Source organism: Argiope bruennichi, chromosome X1, assembly GCF_947563725.1.
Source record: "Argiope bruennichi chromosome X1, qqArgBrue1.1, whole genome shotgun sequence".
Classification (NCBI taxonomy): Eukaryota; Metazoa; Arthropoda; class Arachnida; order Araneae; family Araneidae; genus Argiope; species Argiope bruennichi.
The window spans coordinates 75,662,820-75,684,420 of NC_079162.1; the positions used below are offsets into that span (position 1 = coordinate 75,662,820).

Consider the following 21,601-nt stretch of genomic DNA (forward strand, 5'->3'; position numbering starts at 1 on the left):
ATTAGTATAACTAGTGATAAAACTAGGATAATAAGATCGGTGTTCATTAAATTTTTTGGTAGTTTGCATCTGCTGATTCAAATTTAGAGAAATTCTCAAAGGAATTTAAATAACAAAAGCTATAGATTTTCCATGGGAATGAAATGATTGCAGATTGTGTGGAGATATATGTGCGGCTTAAATTCAGTTCCGAAAGAATATTATAAATTTTACAAAAGCATGGTGGAATAAATGTTTTCATTGCCTTTTGTAACTGAGAAGTGAATGACGTAGCTTGTAGTTATAAAATGGATGAAGTGAATTCGATGCGATTCTAAAAAAAATAATAATTTAATTCAAAGATAATTAGTATTTGCCGTCTCATATTCAGAGTAAGTTCACGGCAATTAACATATGTGTCTTTAACTGGTGAGGTTCTAAAGTTATCGGACCACAATAGAACTGCATGGTGTGCTGGGCTTAATTTTTGAAGAGCGTTTTAACTAGCGGAACCATACATCCGCAGTCTATAATGAAAAAGATTGTGGAAGATAGATTCGAGGCGTGGATGTTTGGTATGCTCTGCCAGCTTTTGTGAATAAAATCCTCAGACAGGGCTGACTTTGGGAGGAGCGAGGCCCAAATGGAAAGAATTTCCGATATTACCTGATTCCCAGCAAACTTTCACACATATTTTTAGAACCAGACAATATAAAGCAAACTTAACTAGCTCACCATAAGGGAAATTTCAATCTTTTCCAAGAATATCATTTGAAGACATATATAATGCTTTTCTGACGTAAAATCTGACATAAAATCAAGGTAGTTAGAAATCGTGTTCGCAGTAACCGCATTCTTCACTCTCCGTTACAGTTTAATAGAGAATGTTCCCTGTTTTTAACTATGAAATTTTAAAGCTTAGTCCCATCATACTGCACGTTTGCTGTGCAATTAGACGTAAAGAAAAGGTTTCCAAGAATATCGTATCGTTTCACAAATCATAAAATAAATATTTTTTTTTTCTTTATCCATTTTAAATCAATTTAAAATTTCTTTACTAGAATCACTCGGCGATTTTGATGTTTTAACTGAATAATATTTCATAATTTGCTTTATTTAAAGCATTTAATTAAGTTTTGTTGTTAAACTTCATTTTAACCGATACAACAAAATTCTATTTCGCTACTTGCTTTATTTTAATCTCGAATATGTTGCATGTACTTAGCTGCAATTTTGGATTAATTTTTTTCTCGCCAACGAATGTGTAAATATAAACATTATTAATTAAGTATTTATTTTATTGCACTTTTAATACTAAATGCTTATTATTTCCAATATTTATCTAAATAATGGAATTAAATTATCCTATAAATGGCGTTAAGTCATCATTAGTCATTATTATTAGAGAACATTTTTTTTTAAATTATTCAGTATAGGGATTCTTTTCTGTGTTTTGAGGGGTTATTAGTTATCTTTCGGTAAGATTATGCAGGTAAAGGGTTAATGCGTGTAATATATAAATTATAATTATTTATTCAGCGCTAAAACAGTGAAATATTATAGAGCTCAAAATTCCTCTTTTAAACGTGAAACATGTATAAATTCCATTACCACAAATAGTGAATTTAATTGCAATTATTTTTTATTGTTGATGATCCATGATGAACAGATTTTAACAAAACACAATAAAAATGTTAACACAATTTCAGACACACTAGCATATAAAATATCACAAGTCATGTTTATTACATTTTATTAAAAACTTGAATACACGTAGAAATTTTGTGAGAAACATTCGTGATTTGGTCATGTAATTACCTGCATTATGAAACAATTTGTGTGCTGAAAATTGGGACCAATCATCTAAACTGAAAAATCTTATATGTAGGAGGAGCAACATATTAAATTGTACCACCTCTTTTTATTGTTGGTGTCAATTTAATGCAGGAAATCATTTTGAGCAAGGTAGAGGCTCTAAATCAACATCATAATAAAAATATGCTATAAATATATTACAAAGTTTAAGGTTGTACCAAAAAAGTGTCTTTTGCTTAACTTTCATCCTCTAAGCACATAAACCCTTGTGACTTTGGTATCACTACTTAGCATATTTTTAGGTGTTTTTTTCCCAGGAAGTTTGAATGCATAAGCAGTTTGGTGATAGATGTGCCACTGTTCTTTCCACTGAGCTCTTTCTGTGCATAAACATAGACTTGAAAAGAAAGGGCACACAATTCAAAAGTCACATCAGATTACAACCTTCTTCAATTTGGATGAAATTAGTTGTCTTTTTGGACGACAGTTCATCATGTATAGCTTGCAAATGGTGAAGATGAAGGATTCTTGTTTCTCCTTCTGTCACATTTATACTTATTTGCACATATTTTGTGGAACAAAATTACATGGAAGTGTATAAAACAAATGGAATGGGCATTAATGGGGTGAGAGAAAATAAAAAGTCTATCACAGTGCAGTCCTTAAAACTGGGAACTAGATTTTGGTAGATGAACTACGTTCTATTGGCTACTTTGTATGGGCACTGTAAATTGTTCCTATTCCGTGCCTTAAAATGCAACAGTAACCACGTGTAGCGATAGTGCACAGATGTGTTCGTGTACGTATACATATACATACATACAAATATATATGCGTTAATTTTCATCTATACATTTATATGTATGTATATGTAAGATTGTATAATATAGATATATAGATATAGATATATATTTCTACATATTGCCTTGTTTAATTTTTCATTGGTTTTCAGTTCATTATTTGTTTCCAAACATCATACCAACTCACGAAGGCCCCTTAAATAATGAGATAAATAAACAAGTCTTTGTTCATAGACAAGGAACACAAAGTGGAAGACTCAAGGTCAAGGCTACTAAGGGTAAAACTGGAATGGCTTCTAATTTTCAAAAGAACTCAGAAGCATGCATTACAAAGGCACTGGAAGTTGCACATGCAGTTGGTGAACATTTGATCGTGAGATAATAATTTTTTTAGCGGGGGATGCAAAGAGGGGATGAACAATAGTAAAAGACTAGGTGCATCCAAAAAGGGCCAACTATTGAAAACAAACAGAAATGCTTGCCATAATTTGGCACCATAACCAATATAATGAGCTTGAGCTTGACTCACTAGGTGCCTGCATTTACACAACAATTTAATTTCTACAAATATTCACATTGCATCCGAAAGCAGGCTGGCTATTTTTTGTGACAAGTTTTTATCCTGTTGTCCAGCGCACAGTGTTTTCAGTACCTAAAAGATTCATTCATTCATAATGATTTTTCGTTGCTGTCTAGGAACTGGGGGCAAAGGGTGAAAATGTAATTTATTGCACCCATTCGCACCTCAGAGGGTATCCTAATTGTGTAGAACGGAGGATCCCAACAAGTGGCAGCAAGTCCTTGTAACCGAGCCGTGGCAATCGGTGAAGGTTTGACAAAGCACACTGGGACATTAATAGCGTCACACGTCCACGGATTGCCAGTAATACTGTCATGCTTCTGATTCTCCGCTCATTATTGCATGCACTTGTTCTAATTTCCAAGCCAATTTGTTCTTTCTTGAAAATTCATCTTCTTCTAACGTTTGCATTAGCTGAAATTGAAAAAAATACGTTAATGAACTTATTTTCATATATGGAATAGACGATAAAATATAAAATAATAAAAAATATAGGTGGCATATCTACAATTAGGATGTTTAAAGAGATCATAAATTTTTGGTTCGAAGAAAGTATTTTATACACAATAGCGATGGTCTTCCAAAAAGTTATTATTTATTCAAAATTAAGGATTGTAATGGACATTTCATTTCATGAATTTCATCTCCGATATAACTACAACTATTAATGATTATTAAAATTAATTGCGAAACAATTTTACAACAGAAATCAATAATCCTAAGCTAATCAATATTTAAAAATATTTACAATTATGCTAATTGATCCAGTATTTTTGATAAGCAATAAATACATAAATTATAAAATTCATATCGTATGTAAAGTGAGAGTCCCAGAAAATTCTAATACTCTTACCTGATCATTGTACTTGACTGCATAACTATAGAGCTCATACAAGGCCACATTTGTATTGAACTCGTGTGCATGAAGCTGTAAAAAATAGAAATCATATTTAAAGAAAAAAAAAAAGAACAATATTAAACTAGTCAATCATAAGTGAAAGCTGTTTAGAGCTATTTTAAATTTCATATTTTATAAATTTGAATATTATGGAATAAAGAAAAATCACAAATATTTATAAAATTATTTCCCTTTAGCAATACGAAAAAAAAAAAAAAAAAAAATGTGCTGTAATTTAATGCAATAAAGAAACGAGCTATCACCAAAGTGATTTTATAATAAGAGATCAAGCATATTTAAGGACCCAATAAATTTAATTCTGTCTTTCATAGCAGCAGGAAAAGTGAAAAAATAAAATTTGTACCCTGGATTCTTCGGCGAGCATGGCATTCATATCCTGGTCACTTATTGCTGGCATAAGTTGGATATCTTGATAATATCTACAGGAAAGATATAAAAATTAACCCATCCATATTTTTTTCTCTAATTTTTCAGTTATATACTTTTAAGTTGCTAATAGTAGAACAAACCAATATTTAAAAAGAAATAAACTTACCGATACCTGAGGTGATATCGAAATAATATCAGGAATGATAAACATTTTATTTAAAAAAGGTAGCATTATAGATAGATTCAAAGAATGAAACTTTATATTGTTTTCTGCTGTAGAGATTTCATTGATCAAGCGAGTAAAAGATTTACACAAAAGAACATTACAATTTTCTTTCAATCAAATATTTTGATTTTTTAAAATTATTTTAATGTCTTAGTTTTTAACAGTTTATGTCCGTTTTAAAAGGCATTTCATATAGGTTTAAAAGTTTTATCTTATTTTTGTAGCTTGAAATAATATTACTTTGAAAATTTAAATTCTTTAAAAAGGCCTTTAAAACTATTTAAAGGGATATTTACAAAAAGTTTTATAAGAATTTATATTTATATAATATAAGAAGACTCTGAAACGTCATGCCAATAAAATTTAAGAGGCTTTTATTTCTGTGTTATTCCTTGAAATGAATCGTTAATATATGATGTATTTAAAAATTAATTTATAAAAATCATAGAGGAAGTACAGTAAAACTTTAGCAGAAAAAAAATTGAATGCAAGAAATACTAATCATGAGCATTATTTTTTAAAGGAATAAGAAGGAGAAAAAAAGAAAAAGAATATGAATAAAAAAATATAGTATCATTAGTGATTGCAAGTTACGATTAAAAGAAACAATTAAAAAACAAAGCAAAGTAGATCATTTACTAACCTCTCCACCCAATCTTTGTAGATTGGTATATCTTTGGCATAAAGAAGTTTGCTACTAGGAGAATCTTTTCCTAATCTATGTTCAGATGTTGAACATGCATCCATGAATGTTTGAGCTACCACAGATAGACAAGAATCCACAATGTTTGTCTTGTAAATATCAAACACGAAATTAGGATTCTTTATTAGATTTACCCAAAACCTCAATGGCAAGCTAAAAATGAAAATAAAAATATATACATAACAAGTCAATGCACGATATAATATATATAATTAATTAATCAATATATTTAAGGATTATTTAAATAGCATTCTTTCAGAATTATATGAATAATTTTTTAACCATCGTTGCACCACTGAGATTGTTTTTATTTATTTTCTATTATAAGTACACTTGTGGAAGATGAAATATATTTCTTATTCCATAAGACTCTTTAAAATAAGTAAATGATTTTAAAAGCTGCCGAAATGGAATATAGAAACTGAAAGGTTTTGCTCCATAAAATATTATAAAATTAAAACATGTTTACATTATGATCTTTGTAAAGTAAGTTAAGTACATGTTGTAATTATTTAGTAATAAATTAAAAATTTAATTTATATACCTGTTTGATTTCCATGTATGAACAACTTCAGGATCAGAAATTGCATGATTTAGAGCTTGGTCATCTAAGAAATCAAACATATATTTTATTGCAAGAGGTAAAGCGCTCCCTCTGTGGGCAGTAGAGAAAATCGTCTCAAACAAGTCATCTACAAATTTCTGTAAGGTACCCTGAATAAAAGAGAAAGAAAATAAAAATGATGTCAAATATAGTAAATAATATTTCATTTTCTACAATAAAATATCCCATGCCTTTCTAAAAACTACATACCTTAGTCGCTAAAAGACGAGTTAAATAGATTTCAGACACCATTTTGTTCCCTCGCTCACCTTCCTTATTATTTTCTGCGTCATGGTGTTTTACCTAAAGCATATAGAAAAAAGTTAGAAAAGAGCATGAAGAGAAACTTGAATAATTTCTTTCATATATGTACAACAGAGCACATTTCTCACCAAATGCCAGTATTTGTAGCCAGATTCTGGATCATGATTTAACGGTGAAGTAGCACGACTAAGAGTAGGACTTGTTTTAAGAGAAAAGTTTAGAGTCTCTGAAATTGAAAAATAAGATTTTTTTAAGCAAGGATATTTCATAAACTCATAGAATAAGATGAGTACAGTTTCACATTATTTTATCCCTAAATATCTAAGAGGCAATCAATAAAATCTTTGAAAATCAATGAAGAAAAAACTAATTATTTTAAAATTTATTAACTATATTTTCAATTAAAATAATTGCATTCATACTTTAAAATAGCATTATAAAAGAGTGAAAAATAAAAGAATATTTCATGAATAACTATAAGAACGCACAGAGGTTCGTATACGATAAAACTGTTAAAAACAAGAATATCCCTTACCATATTTATGTCTGTCAACCTTATCTGTCATAATGGAGAGATTGTACATGGACGACTGTTTTGGCACTAGAGTCAAGAGAGCACCATCTGGAACCTATAATTAAGTAAAATAAAATTAAGCATTTATTATTTGCAAGCAAATTATTTTTTTCCTGACATTCTTAATAAGAATGATTAGTTCGAAAGATTAACCATATCCTTAAAAAATGAAATCTGTCGGACATCTGACAGTATGTTCACTAAATAAATAAAACCTTGCTTAGACTAGAGAATATTTTTAAATGAACATGGAAATGAAATTCTCATGATGAAGAATATCTCTAACAAATAAACTAAGAATGCACGCATATAAGACTGATCATAATTAAATCTACATGAGCAAATACATATTCTATTAGAACAAGAAAGCAACAGGAATTTTCTAGGTATTCAATTACAAACCTTGTAATGAGCAAGAGTATTGAGCCGTTTCCACTCTCCATCTTGTTTTGTTGTTGCATCTTCATCGGACAAAGTAAGACGTCCTGAAGTACCAGTTCTCCATTCTGCCAAAGAATTTTATTGAGAATCATGCTTTTTTTTCCTTGCATAATTAATTATTTAAAATTACGTTACATTTTCGAAGTACAACTAATTAAAAGAACACTGATTTCGAAACACTGTTTTAAATATTCGGTAACAAAATTAATTTAAATGTTATAATACTAAGTAAATGGAATTTATTCAAATAACAATTATTGAAAAAATTGAATGAAAGTATTGCTTTAAAATAAAATAACGGTTTAAAAAGTAAACATGGCTGGTAACAAGTGCTTACATGAGTGAAAGGTTGGTTTTTTTAAATAAAGATTTAAGATTTCTTAATTGAATATGAAAGAAAAAAGACTAAGATATATTCCGTTTTGTTATTAAATTATATTTATTTTTAGCTACATACCAAGATCCAAATCTTCTTTGCTCGGTCTTTGAGTAAATGGAGTGCTTTTATAGATAGTGTCTAAAGCCTTTTCTTTCACTTGTAGAATTGTGTCGCAATCCAAAACTTTTACAGGGGTTTCAATATTTTCTCCAGGTGGTTCTAGCCCAGACACATATTGAGTTTGAAGAGACATGGATACATAAACAGTCTAAAAAAGGGGGAAAAAAACAGAGGAAATTATTTTATTCAGTTATGTTACAAGAGAAGTAAATAGCGATTAAGTGGTTAAAGATTAGTTCACAAAAGCATTGCATTTATGCCTTATTTGTGAGAATTATTTCATTATATTGTAAAAGAATGATGTTTTGTAAATCCATGAGAATTCCACTAATCAGAACGTTTACCATTTGAATCTTTTTATTTTTGTTAAAAACAAAAATATTTATAAAAAAATTATACTTCAGAATTCATTGATCCAACTATCGGGCAGTCAGTAATGTATATCAAAATTTAACATAAAAACATAACAGAGAAAATACTCTAATATCAAAATACTATGTGTTCTACTTACCATGCTTTTGTATTCAATTGACTGCCTGATCAGTTTTTCCTCAGACAGGGAGTATCTTGCCTCACTAGTAATGGCGTCAACTGGCCCTTTATCAACTTGCTGTTTTATTGCACGGTAAAGCATAAATAAAGGCTCGCCAGCACATTCCTGCAAGAAAGAAGTAGGGATCATTTATAAAATTCTCTAACGCGAAATTCTAAAAAAAAAAAAAAAAAAAAAAAAAAAAATAGTGATACATTTCCAAATTTTAGATTTTAGTGAAATGATATTTACCCTCAAAAACTTGTACAGCAAAAACGTGAACCAAGACGACAGCATTTTCTCAGCAACTGATTCAGTCCTAATTTTGAAAATAAATAAATACATTTAAAATAATGCAAAAAAGGCATTTTAAATTCAAACAATGTAAACATATGCCATTAAGTAATCATACACTAGGCAATACCACACATTTTTTTTATCGAAATCTAAAGATGTTATATAAGAAATTCATACCTCCTTAATAAAAGTTTGGGATGACTTTTTCCTTCAATGCATTTTTCAATCAATTCAGCAAGTAAGGTTTTCAGAATGCTAATTGAAATACAAGAAAAAGTTAAACAACCATAATTACAATAATAAACATATCACCAAAATTTCACTGAATGATATTTGCATTTAGTCACGTATACTTACTCCGTGCAATATTCCATCTTTCCTTGAAGAGTCACCATGATTAATGATGCAACATTAACCCTAAAAAAGTTAATTACTATCAAGACACATGAATAAATGAATTTTATCGTAAATTTTAAATTGAAATCGATATTTGGAAAAGGGGGTGCTTTAATAGCCCTGAATCAGGAACACACCGAGATGATTTTGTGCTCTTGGCAGATTTGGGAAAACCACGTCCCGCCTGCTACACTGCTATTAATTTTTCATCTCCTCTATAACCCTTCCCCCACCCCAAAAAAAAGTTTCCTGGAATTTTTTTCCCACACAGATTTAACAAATTCTATAATTTTGTAAGTAGGTTTAATAAAAATTATGTATTCTTGAGAATTAATACTTTAACGACTATATTGAAAAATATAGTAAAAAGTTTATATATTATTATTATTGTAATCTATTATTCAATTAATTTGTAATATATTATTGGATTGCAATGATAGAATTACAAATTGTATATATTTTCTAAAGAAATTTTTAATTTACTCGTATTTTTAAATGAAACTTAGATAGCGATTCTTCCATTCTTTATTATTATTATTTATTTATTTACATAACAGATCGTATCAATCAAACCCTTAAGTCACTTTTTTTAAAAGGCCATTCTCCAAAGGCCCACTTCTTGCTGAGTTAATTAGTGGGAGCCAATATCGCTACTTCCTTCATTTTAAATTAGTTTTGATATAAAGGAAATAAAATGTGATATCAAATTGTTTATAGCAAAGAAATTTACTTATAAACAATAGTACATCTAGAGTCATTATTCCTACAAAAATTATTTCTTTTTATGCAAATATTAAATTTATAAAATATAGTACAGTGATAAATCAATGAGTATACAAAAATAATACAAAAATGCAACAATTTACGGTAAAACAAATATTTCCTTCATTATTTTGTTTGATGCTCTATTCAAAATAAAACATTTTGAAATTCAAAAAATCTGGAACAAAATCTTGATAATTTAAATTTAATATATAAATATTTGCATATATAATTTTTAAGGGAGACCGAGGATAGTAACTTAAGTAGCAAAATTACATATAAATAATTATAAATAAAAATATTCACCTGTCTCTCATAGAAAAGTAACGATTAGATTCCAGAGTTCTTATGAATAACAGAAGGAAAATTTTATTCATTATCAGCTGACCATAGAGGCGTAGACCCTTTTCAATGTAGGATTTTTTCAGTGGATCAAGCTATAAGAATATAATATAATATAATTTAAAAACTTCGCGGTATAAAAACCTTCATTCTTAAACGATTTTTCAAATTGATTGAGAACGCTTAAATGCATTAAAATAAGAATAAAAAGCGAATTATTAGGAATATAAAAGAATAATTTACTCCTAAGAATAAATAACAATAATTAAGTAACAGAAATTTATTACCAAAGTTTTTCAGTTAAAAACGAAAAAAAAAAAAAAAAAAAAAAAAACTTATAATAAAATAAAAATATTTTTAATGGTGTATGAACATGCTAGATAAATTATTACCACAAACAGTATAAAGAATCGAAACGCGTAAATACAGAACTAAAATATTATCTAAGACTTTAATTTCTGTAAACGTATGAAAGAATAGTTTCTCGTCAAATTACAGAGGCATTTGAAAAGAAATTCAATAATGAAACCATTTATAAAAACTTTTTTTAAATAATAATAAAAAAAACTATTAGATCAAACATACATCAAAATACGTAATTAATTTCATCATTATATTTTAAAATAACAATTGAAGTCTAAAATCCTAGCACAAAAATACGAGGTACATTTTTAAAGATTCCAAAGTCCATCTAGTTTTTAAAAATTTTAATTATATTTAATATTATTAATAGAAAAGTTTTAAATTATTTTTCGAATTAACGCATCCTAAAGACTTAACAAAACTACGATAAAACATTCATTTACCTGCATTTCTCTCAGAACAGGATGATCATCAGAATTCGGGAACAGAACTTTCATTGCATAACTCTGATAATCCAAGAATGGAATGCCGCCAGCAGTCAAATCACTAGTCAAATCTGTCATTTCTGTTTGCAACTCAGCAAAAGCTATAAAAACAATATTTTATGACACAATGGTTTGGCGTAATTCAAAATTAACTGAATATTTTTGAAATATTAAAAAAAAAAAAAAAGTTTCTAAAATAAATCTACGGTTTGAAAACAGAATCTTTAATTCTAGATATCATGTACGAGAATAGGATATGGAAAGTTTACATTATCTTACTTACCTTCTTTACATTCACTTGCTACTCTCAATTCCAACACATCCATTTGTTCTTGCATGTTCTTCAATACACGACTACTTTCTGTTGATTTCTGACGGTAAGCAATCAAAATAATAATGACTATAATAACAAGAATGCAGCCGCCAACTATAACACCAATGATGACAGGTTTGGACAGAGCACTATCATGAGATGACGGTAATTCATAACTCAACTTTCCAATAGGAAATTTCAATATGTCGCCAACTTCCACCTATGAAATAAACACAAGCTGTATCAATACGAAGGTTTAAATATCTCAGTATAAAGTACATGTCATCCTACGTAAACTAACAAATCGATACCATTATTAAAAGTAAACTTTAAATATTTTTAATTTCATTGCTTTAGAAGTGAATCAATAAATTACCTACATTATTATGATCATAAATGTAATAAAATTTGTGATTTAAATTTAAAAATCGAAAACTTACAACAACTTCGGGAAGTTGACCCGGAACGGGGAACCCAGCAGCATCACGAGCTAACGGTTGAGAAGTTGGTGGTCGACAAGTTAGTTGGGACCGAGACAAAGATGTAACATTGCAGTAGCTAGTTCCAATTCGCACAATCACATCAGACTCTTGAGAAGCTCGGTCCAAGTTTTGGCCCTTAAAAAGAATAACAAGTTCTAGACACTGCAACATTAAAATTGATTGCACAAAAGTTTTCAGTATAGAATTCTGTAAAATTCTTTATTCTTTAATCGTGATAAGAGTGGAGGGGGGGGGAGAAGAAGATGAATCTATTAGTGTTATTCAAGGAAGTAATTTAAAAAGCAGATGGAAAAAAAAAGTAAATAAAAATTGTTAAAAATATTTTTTTAATGTATTTTCAACTATTTATAACATTACGGTAGCCTAATGTCTAAGTGATTTAAAAATAAAAAGTTTCAAATTCGAAATAGATTTTCTTTAAATGTATCCGCACTTATATTTGCATATTAAATCGAAAACCCAAGAAGCCTAATGCCGATTTGGCAAAGAAACAAGTATAATGTCCCTATCATGATATAGTGTTCATCATTTGATTTTAACACGATGAATTAAAATCTTAGAACTCAGTTTATCGGTATCAATCAATGGAAAAACAAAAAAGGTTACTTCATCTCATAAAAAATTACCACAGACAAGCACCATAAATCCCATTTATTTTTATATTTCACGGGAAACCTAAAATACTCGCCATTAATTTAAAATTTAAGGCTTGTTAAAATATTCTTGCATATGGTAAGAGCAGTTTCTATCCTGCAAGCAATGACGGATTTCGGTATTTTGCGGTTCGGGACAATGCACATTACCAAGCCCTTCTTTAAATAAATACGTCGATTTAGTTTCGCGTATCAACGTAGTTTTAATATGTTAATTTTTTATTTTATAAACTTTGTAAGAATGTATTTGTTTTTATAGATCTATTATGATTCTAAACGACTCGGCATCCAGGTGGAAATATTACTGATGCAGATTTTCGATGTTCTTAAATATTCTATTAACGAAGCAGATTTTATTACAAACAAAAGATCCTGAGCAATTATATTTGATAAAATATAAGAATTATTTTAGCAGTTTGTAATTCAGAAAATTTGTATTTTTTACAAACTTGTTTATTTCGAAATTAGAAAAATGAGGTTCTTTAATTGATTTGTAGCGCCCCCCCCCCCCCCTCAACCTAGTAACCCTACGCTTAAGTTGTCTATTCAGAAATCCGTCATAGACTACATAACGTACTGAGTTTCTTTTTTAACGATGTTGGTAACAAACTATTAGATGCATTTATTTAAAGACTTTTGAAAGAAAAAAACGTTAAGCCATTAAATTAAAAAAAAAAATGCAACAATAGAGTATTTACGGCTAATTTAATGGGAAAAAAACTTACATTTATTGTTAAGTAATCGCTTTTGTAGTATTTGATGTTGTTTTCTTCAGTGAATTTATAATACACAGGATCCGGATACATGTAAAACTTAGGGAAACCTGGTCTTTCACTCAGATTTTTTACTCTTTCAACACTGTCCATAAGAAATCCAAAATCAAGTTCAACAGCTTCTTCGCCAGAGAAATCAATTTTAGAAGGCGGTACAGCTGGGCTTCGACATTTCATTTCGGTAGCAGATTCAGCTTTGCAGGGCTGGAAAAAGTTCAAAATTCGCGATGAGTATTCAAATATGACTAGTTTAATGTAAATAAATAAATTAAAAAAAAAGGAAAAAATAGAAAAAGGAGTTATAAAGTCAGCTTTAAAATACTTACACTAGTGTATTCTTGGCTGTCAACTAAAACGTACATCATCGGCTCTTGAACTGCATTTAAATTCGTTCCATGGACAGTTATGCTAATCCCGCCACTATACATATAAATAAAAAAAGAATATTGCAATCAAGAGTAATGAGCATTTCTAAAAAATACAGAATTCTCATTGTCATGAAAATTTTAAAGGGAATGTTAATTAATATCTTATAAATATAAATTAATATAAAAATTCAAAACAGCTTTAATAATTTCAATATGATAAAATGAAGAAAAAATGCTAGCATTTAATATATAATTTATATTAAACTAAAAGAAAATGATAGTTGTTCGCAAAATTTTAAGAATTTATTTAATGTTTTATTTATGAAGATAAATTTTGAAATAATTATTAATTTCTGTTGAAATTGTTCTGGAAAATTATATTTTTAATAAATGTTCATCAAATTAATTTTTCTCGTATTAATAATCAAAAATATGCATTTAATTCTTTTTTCATTTTGCTGTCAATATTATAAATAAAAACAATAATTATTAATTCAGTTTTAAAACATCCACAAAATGGAATAATTTACCTCGGTATTCCCTTTGGAGTTCCTCGTTGTCCTGAACCTGATTCAACATGTTGAATTATTGGGTCATCCACGTACAGGAAATTGTAATCTTCAAATATTCTCAATCCATTGTCGAATTTTACTCGGACTTTCCCTGGACCTTTTTCTTTTGAAGCAGAAGTAATGCACTCGACACAGTTTCTTCTTCTTCTGAAGTAAATTAAGATGTTAACTCTTACAACATGCGCATTAAATACGGGGAATAAACTGAAAAATCTTTATATCTTAATTACTTAAGAACGCAATGAATTTGCTAAAGTACTGGAAAGTAAATAAAATACTAGAAAATAATTTTTACGAAAAAGAAAATAAAAATTCTATGTATATAGCTTTTTGTACTTAGAATATAATAAAACATGCTGTACTGTCCGTTTCAGTAGCCTCAGACGACCACTTTTCGACGATTTTATCTCACTAAGGGGTGGGACGCGGAAGGATGTGCACACTTCTGGAATTCACTTTATTGTTAAATATAAACATCTCCTCCTTTTATCTTTCCTCTCACACCTATTTTGTCGAATTAAATCCATCCTAACGCATGCGCAAAAGCGCGGTGGATTTAGAATCCATAGGCAAACAATGAAGCAGAAAGTTTAAAAAGAGATTAAAATAACTAATTTTTTATAAAATATTTTCAAGGGACCTTTTTATAATGAAATTTTTTTTTAACACCATATGTAATTCAGTTTTCTAAGCGAACACGATTAACTTGATATATTTTAAAATCTGTTCCAAGCATTTTACAGTAACAGCCCATGCGGAAAGTAATTGTAATGCAAGTCGATCTTTGAACTCGGTAAACAGGTGCGAGATTTATGTTAATGTCAGAGAGTTTATTATGTAAATAATTGCAGACGGCAAACATGACCTATTTTAAGGATCAAAACAGATATATATTTCTGACAGTGACACGTATTTAAACCTCAAACTTTACCCGAGATAATATTTTATGAGCACCTGCAACTGCAAATAGTCCCTAACTTCAAAACAGATGGTTTTCATACGTGACTGAACTAATTTCAAGTTTTATTCTTCTGTACTAGATGTTATTCAGAATTAGCCTTCAATTGCATCATGGAAATAAATTATTATCGCCTGTAAACAGAACTAAACGTTATCAAAATGCACTCAACGTTGTGCTAAATGGGAAAATCCTAACGATAATTTAATTTACTTACCCGGTAACTTTACACTCCAAACCGTCTACAAAAGCTTCAGCTCTGCTTCCGGCATCCATATGCAATCCCCAAATTCTTAAGCGTGTTCCGCCAGATTTTGGACCTTTGCTTGGTTCTACCGAAGTAATTCTTGGATTCTAGAGGACAAAAATTACATTTGTATCGCAAAATACATTTAAATACGTTTTATTTTAATCTCGGAATGTGTTACAATTGGCACCAGCTTAAGAATTCATCTATATCTATCTATACTTATAATAAAGCTCAATGTGTGTGTGTGTGTGTGTGTGTTGGCGCTCTACAGGCCAGACCGTTTGACATACAGCTACCAAATTTGGTACATGTATACCTTGGAGGTTGGGAATGTGCACCTGGGGTTTCTTTTTTCGAATTTTTAATTAGAATTTTAATTATTAATTAAAAACTAACTTTCCCGCCAAAAAAATCTTCCATTTTCCCCACCGCCAACTTTTCCGCCAAAAAAATCTTCCATTATCCCCAGCGCCAAACGAGAACGGCTTCAGTTTCTTTTTTCTCCCAACAGTAATGAGGCTAGGGTTAAAATTTTTCGGCGGATTATTTCAATCGGTTCTGTTTATTTTCTTAATGTTTGATGCATTTAAAATTAAACATTGTTAATGAATCAATCTTTCAGATTCATTCTGAAGTACTTTTGAATTAAAATAAAACAGAATAAAGGAAATTAAAAATTTCTAATCCGCATAGCGTTACCCCAACTGGCGTAGAAAAAATCACGTATTTGCGTTACGTAACCGGCGAAGAAAATTCACGCATGCGCATTCTGTTCTGATTGTTGCCATGACAACGTTATCAATGGATGATTTAAATTATTTTTGGGTTAGTTGCATGCTTTTGTAAGTAAATTGTATTTATGTTAATTATATATTTTTTGTATATGCTTATAGTTTTAAGTACATCGTTTTTTAAGTAGTTTTTTTAAAACCTGTTTTCAACCGTTTATTTTAAACGATTCGTTTTATTTTCTTAGTGTTTGAAGAATCTAAATTTAAACATTGTTAATGAATCGATCTGCTCATAATGAATCTAAGAAAATTTTGTTGACCAACTCTTGAGATATTACATAAATTAAAAAAGATATTCTTTAGTACCCATAAAGTTTAAACGCTGAGTGACTCTATTTTCAGTAATCAGATTATAAAAAAATGCTTTGTTTCAGTAAAAAATATTATTATATTAATTGAAGATAAATTCTTTCCACTTTAATTTAAAGCATAAATTCTACGGGTGCTAACAGAAAATGAGAGAGATACATATTACGTTATGACTGAAGGCCTTTATAATATTATGAATGAATTATATGATAATCAAAATTTGAAGTTTTAAAATATTTTGATGAAGAAGCTATTAAAGTAGAAATTGCATAAAATATTTAATTATTAAAATTTTAACGAACATTAAGATTGGCGAACCGGCTGGTCGCCAAAGGCGGCTAGTAGTATATAAAGTAAGGATAAAATTTTCATATAATTGTACTTACAACGAATGAATAATGTTTCTTTGACCTTGCAATGTAATCATTTTGAACTTTGACAACAATTGGACCAGCAATCGAACCTCTACCGAGACCAGTTGTTAAATTGCGAGGACTTTCCACTTGGCATACAATCCTAAAATAAAAAATTTCGTTAGTAAATTTTCCGTAATTTTTTTTCAAGCTAAGATAATAATAAAAAAATATAATAATATTTTTATATTTTATGAAATAGGTCAGTATCGGAAAGACTCAGTTGAAAACTACTTTTAAGTAATAAATAAGAGGAGAATATTAAAAAGTATATACATACTTGCTCGTTTTTCTATAATTTTCTTTGTGAGGTAGACATTCTGCAATGGTTCTACCATCAGCATCATATACAACTTTTACTCCACCAGCTACATCTTCAAATACACGACCGAGATTGATCCCTTCAATGGTTATATTAGTACCACCCTCCCAAGGTCCTGACTCTGGGTAAAACTGAAAGTAAACACATAATTTTAAGAGATAAGTATAAATGAACATAAATATTTATACAGTGCATTACCAGCAGTGAAATAAAATAGAAAACGCAGCAATGGAAAAAGTACATTGATTCACAAAAAACGTCTGCTGTCGCTATGAGGTAGTTGCTTTTCTTCCATGATATTAAATATAACTTTGTAACAGAAGATTTCTCATATTTTAGTTCAGTAATTTTCATCAGCCAATTCTCAATACGAAATTTTACTGAAAAATAATTATATTAAATTCTATTTTGTTCCCGTTGGACGTTTGACGACTACTGCAAAACAATCTTTTATTCAAACTAATTTATGTACCGTTAAACGTATTTTCGTAACAATTACAACTAATTATATTCCAAATAGATTCTGCTATAGTTGCAAATTCATTGCTTTTAATTCTAAAAATCAGTATTTCAAACGCTTCTTTTTAAAAATCCCATTTGTCCGTCTGATTATGGCTTCTCTTCTAAAGCGTTATTAAGAATGTTTAAGAGAACATTTCCATAATTTTAAGCAATAATTACAAAACGAGGACCATATCAATATATTTAACATGCACTTTTGTCGCATTCGGGGCTTATACTGCCCTCGCTATACAACTGTTTCTACCAATTCTATAGTCTGTGTATTTTCTGTAGGCAATTCAAGGTCACATTTTCTACCACGTTACTAGTACTAGACAACCAATAACGAGGTAGAAAATGTGACCTTGAACCGTCTACAGAAAATACACAGACTATAGGCAAGGTCAACCATATGGAGGTATGGGGGCTGCAATGCAACCTGGGCCTCACAATCTCAGGCTATCAAGTATAGCTATCAAGAACTAAACGCTCACTTTTCTTTTTATTTATATTTTAAAATACTAAAAATTATATAATACAGATTTATTTAGAAGCGTTCACAAATTTTACTGATGAGCCTATAATACAAATTCCATTTTTTTTTTTTTAAGTAAGATAATACTATCAGGAGAAGATGCAAAGAAAGCATAATCACAAAGCTCCCGACGATCTTCAAAAATGGTCAGTTTTGCTGATCCTTGTAACACGTTTCGGCGATAACTGATATTCTAAGGCGCCTCCCTCATACATTTGGAAATATCCATGATGAATTATTACTCATCGTGGATATGGGGAAATATTTTGAGGACCATACAGAAGGGAGAAAAAAATGAAGGTATATCTGAAAGCAGGTTCTCTCACTGGGGCTCCATATCCGGCAGCTTTAAAAGCAATAAATTTTTAAACTTTTCTAATTGTGATGCTACGTAGAGCAGCTGTTTCAAAAGTTTTACATCCCGTCCTACAAACGTTATTCAATATGAAATAAGCATATTTAAATAAATACATTTTTCATCAATTTTTTAAATGTTTGTTTTAATTCCTTTTGTTTTCATCTTTGAAAAAATATTTTAGGTTCCCCAAATATTTTTTGCTGTAGTCTTCTTTATGTAGTAGACCAGTCCTGATCATCGGGTAACATTTGATGCAAAATATAGCCATCATTAAATGTTCTAGCGCATTGCAAAAGCCAATTATGGCTGTATGATTAAAATCGAATCAGTTGATAGAATCAAATTTAAACAAAAGTTTTGAAACAGAGCTTACCTTCGTTATTTTCGGATCTGGACATGTTTGACTGTGATCTAACCACTGAGTTGGATCTGCACTGCATTGCTCGTGAACTTGGCATGAAGATGGCGGGTCCTGACACCACCCGCAAGCATATTTGTCCGGAAGTTCTAAGCAAATTCCACAATTCTGTGCCATTCCTTGACATCGATAAACCAAAACTAAAGGAGGAGAAAATTCACCATTGTTTATTATGAGAACTAGCAATAAAGATGTAAATTTTCAAAAGTTCTGACAGGTATAATGGGGATTAAAATACTTGCCATGAATGTTTTCGGGATTGTCTAACGGCTTACTGCCATCCCAAATAACAGCAAAAGCCGTCGTAATATTGGGTGCTTGAGTTCCATAAGCAAACTGAGAAAGAGAAAAAAAGTAACAATCAAAATTAAATATTTGAAATAACCGAATTGCTGGTTAGCATTATATAATTCAAGAATAAAAAAAATATTGACGAAATTTGGAATCTAGAAATTATTTATTCTTACCACCATCGGCTCACAATATATTGTGTCACCTAAAAGTTGTGCATGTACTTGTCTAACTCTTCCTTCAATGTTAAACTGGCATACAAATCTAGTTGACGCAATAATGGGCTAAAGGAGAAAGTAAAAATAATGTAAGGAGACAATAAAAATATGCAAGAGTTATATACAATGCACCATAAAATATGCACTGCTTCAAAGAATTTTTCACTGGCCCATTCAAAAGTTGTTCGATCGATGAAACAAATTGATTTTAAATTAGCGGAAACGTCTAAGAAATAAACTCTTAGGACGCCATACGCCATTTCGTGTAAATACGATGCAATTTATTTCAAATGACTTATAACCAATATAAAAAAGGCAAGTATTTATTGCATAGTTGTATAACAGGTTGGTAGCTATAGTATTTGATAAAAAGCGTATATTTTATCTTTAAACGCGTGTTAAATTTATAAAATAATTGAAAACTTAGTTAGTTAACTTAAAACTTAGTTAAACTCTAGTTATTATTTATTTATTTATGTAATGAAATATTTTTGAAGATGCAATGGTATCAAAATCTTCAGTTTGACTTTACAAATAGTTCTTATTTTATTACTTAATTGAAAAAAATGCACTTATTTACGAAAATAACATGTTAAAAAAACAAATAAACACTTACCTGAATATTATCGACTTTTACTTGAATTCGTTTACTGATGCCAGACGGTACTAAAATTTCAATAGAACCTCCAGTCGTTGTATTTATTCTCGGACAGAAACCAGGACCAGACCTAATGCTGGGACCAATACTCTGCAAAAGAGAAAGCATTTTATTCTGATCCTACTGAGGGAAAATCTGTTTTTATTAAGTTGTGCCCATCTTAATAATAACAATCAATGCTTACCGAAATGCCAGTCACTAATATGTCATTGCGACAGTTTTCTCCAGTGTCATGAGTGCATCGATGTCCTCCGACGCACCAGTCGCACGGGAAAGGACTGGAGACACATTGAGTACATCTGCAAAAAGAATACGTACACTTAAATAACAGCAGTGAAATAATAGAGTTAATTATTGCGGCAGAGCCCAAATGCATGCTTCGACATAAATTCCTTTCAAAAATAAATAAACGAAATTAAAATTGTTTGTTTTCGAAAACACAACTTACGATGTATAAGTGCTGCAATCGTAAAATGTAAAGTTTGTAGCAACGAAATCAGGACCAATCTTCATTCGTACAGATAATTTAGCCGTAAAATGATCTGAAAAGAAATTAAACGAAATTAATAAAATAAATGAAGTGGAATTTTCACGTGTTTTATGGAATTAATAAATCTCATGCTTCACGAAAATCATAAAAAATAACTGTGTTTTACGAATTAGGTACAAAAATATATTCAAAAAGTATCACCACTACTAAAATATACAGCATTAGAAGTTGAATAACTTTTTACAAATCAACAGCGACAAATAATACGGAAGTGTAGTGAATGGAATAAAAAAGAAATTAGAAGGCAAAAATATATACAAAAAGACTTAGAGCCTGAATTTCAATTAGTATGTCTGCGATATATTTAAAAAAAGATCGAAAATATCTACTATTTAATGATTTTTCTAGATAGTTTGTTAATTTTTAAATACTTGGAAATTTTTGATTGCTCAATATCTCTCACTTAAACAGATTTTCTAAAACAAATTATAGAATTTTATAGCTTGAATAATACATTATACATATAAATGATAAATTATTCTTAAAACTTAAATATTGTCCATTATTCTAACTTGACAGCACGGATGTGTGAACTATTATCCTAAATTTACATCATGTATACATGCAATATTACCTAATTTTACAATATGGATACATAACTGAAAATATCAATGAAGGTATAAAAATACTTACGTTGTGTCGGTGGAATTGGTGGAAGGGAATCGGTATGCGGCGTAGCGCAACTTACTCCGTTGGCTGAACGAGATGCGTTTGTTACTAGGGTTTTCCCCAGGGCAGTGAAAGCACAGAAAAACTGTCCTTCCAAAACTGGCAAATTATCAATTACCAAGTTGAGCTAAAAGGAAAAAGAATCAAGTGAGTAAAATACAACAGAATATAATTATAATTATTATTATTTATTCAACATTAAAAGTTTCAAAAAAAATTATGTATTGA

General features: G+C 29.7%; 1 protein-coding gene across 4 annotated transcripts in view; it reads right to left on the reverse strand.

Annotated features, from left to right (window-relative positions):
- Nucleotides 1–1,715: 1,715 nt before the first annotated feature.
- Nucleotides 1,716–21,601, reverse strand: part of LOC129959518 (plexin-A2-like) — a 667,102-nt gene continuing 647,216 nt past the window's right edge. For 3 of the 4 annotated variants that reach the window (XM_056072386.1, XM_056072387.1, XM_056072385.1), the window contains 31 exons: nucleotides 21,338–21,500; nucleotides 20,603–20,696; nucleotides 20,339–20,453; nucleotides 20,113–20,244; nucleotides 19,455–19,562; nucleotides 19,230–19,323; nucleotides 18,943–19,127; nucleotides 17,134–17,306; nucleotides 16,827–16,956; nucleotides 15,308–15,444; nucleotides 14,091–14,279; nucleotides 13,519–13,612; nucleotides 13,145–13,396; nucleotides 11,704–11,880; nucleotides 11,234–11,483; nucleotides 10,909–11,051; nucleotides 10,067–10,197; nucleotides 8,960–9,019; nucleotides 8,780–8,857; nucleotides 8,558–8,624; nucleotides 8,285–8,431; nucleotides 7,732–7,921; nucleotides 7,236–7,339; nucleotides 6,795–6,888; nucleotides 6,388–6,485; nucleotides 6,206–6,298; nucleotides 5,936–6,105; nucleotides 5,332–5,544; nucleotides 4,437–4,512; nucleotides 4,028–4,102; nucleotides 1,716–3,588 (listed from right to left, as the gene is read on the reverse strand). In XM_056072386.1, the coding sequence (XP_055928361.1) occupies nucleotides 3,487–3,588; nucleotides 4,028–4,102; nucleotides 4,437–4,512; nucleotides 5,332–5,544; nucleotides 5,936–6,105; nucleotides 6,206–6,298; nucleotides 6,388–6,485; nucleotides 6,795–6,888; nucleotides 7,236–7,339; nucleotides 7,732–7,921; nucleotides 8,285–8,431; nucleotides 8,558–8,624; nucleotides 8,780–8,857; nucleotides 8,960–9,019; nucleotides 10,067–10,197; nucleotides 10,909–11,051; nucleotides 11,234–11,483; nucleotides 11,704–11,880; nucleotides 13,145–13,396; nucleotides 13,519–13,612; nucleotides 14,091–14,279; nucleotides 15,308–15,444; nucleotides 16,827–16,956; nucleotides 17,134–17,306; nucleotides 18,943–19,127; nucleotides 19,230–19,323; nucleotides 19,455–19,562; nucleotides 20,113–20,244; nucleotides 20,339–20,453; nucleotides 20,603–20,696; nucleotides 21,338–21,500 (4,134 nt within the window). In that variant the 3' untranslated portion in view covers nucleotides 1,716–3,486. The remainder of the gene's footprint in view (nucleotides 3,589–4,027; nucleotides 4,103–4,436; nucleotides 4,513–5,331; nucleotides 5,545–5,935; nucleotides 6,106–6,205; nucleotides 6,299–6,387; nucleotides 6,486–6,794; nucleotides 6,889–7,235; nucleotides 7,340–7,731; nucleotides 7,922–8,284; nucleotides 8,432–8,557; nucleotides 8,625–8,779; nucleotides 8,858–8,959; nucleotides 9,020–10,066; nucleotides 10,198–10,908; nucleotides 11,052–11,233; nucleotides 11,484–11,703; nucleotides 11,881–13,144; nucleotides 13,397–13,518; nucleotides 13,613–14,090; nucleotides 14,280–15,307; nucleotides 15,445–16,826; nucleotides 16,957–17,133; nucleotides 17,307–18,942; nucleotides 19,128–19,229; nucleotides 19,324–19,454; nucleotides 19,563–20,112; nucleotides 20,245–20,338; nucleotides 20,454–20,602; nucleotides 20,697–21,337; nucleotides 21,501–21,601) is intronic. The other variant, XM_056072388.1, reaches the window with a different exon arrangement.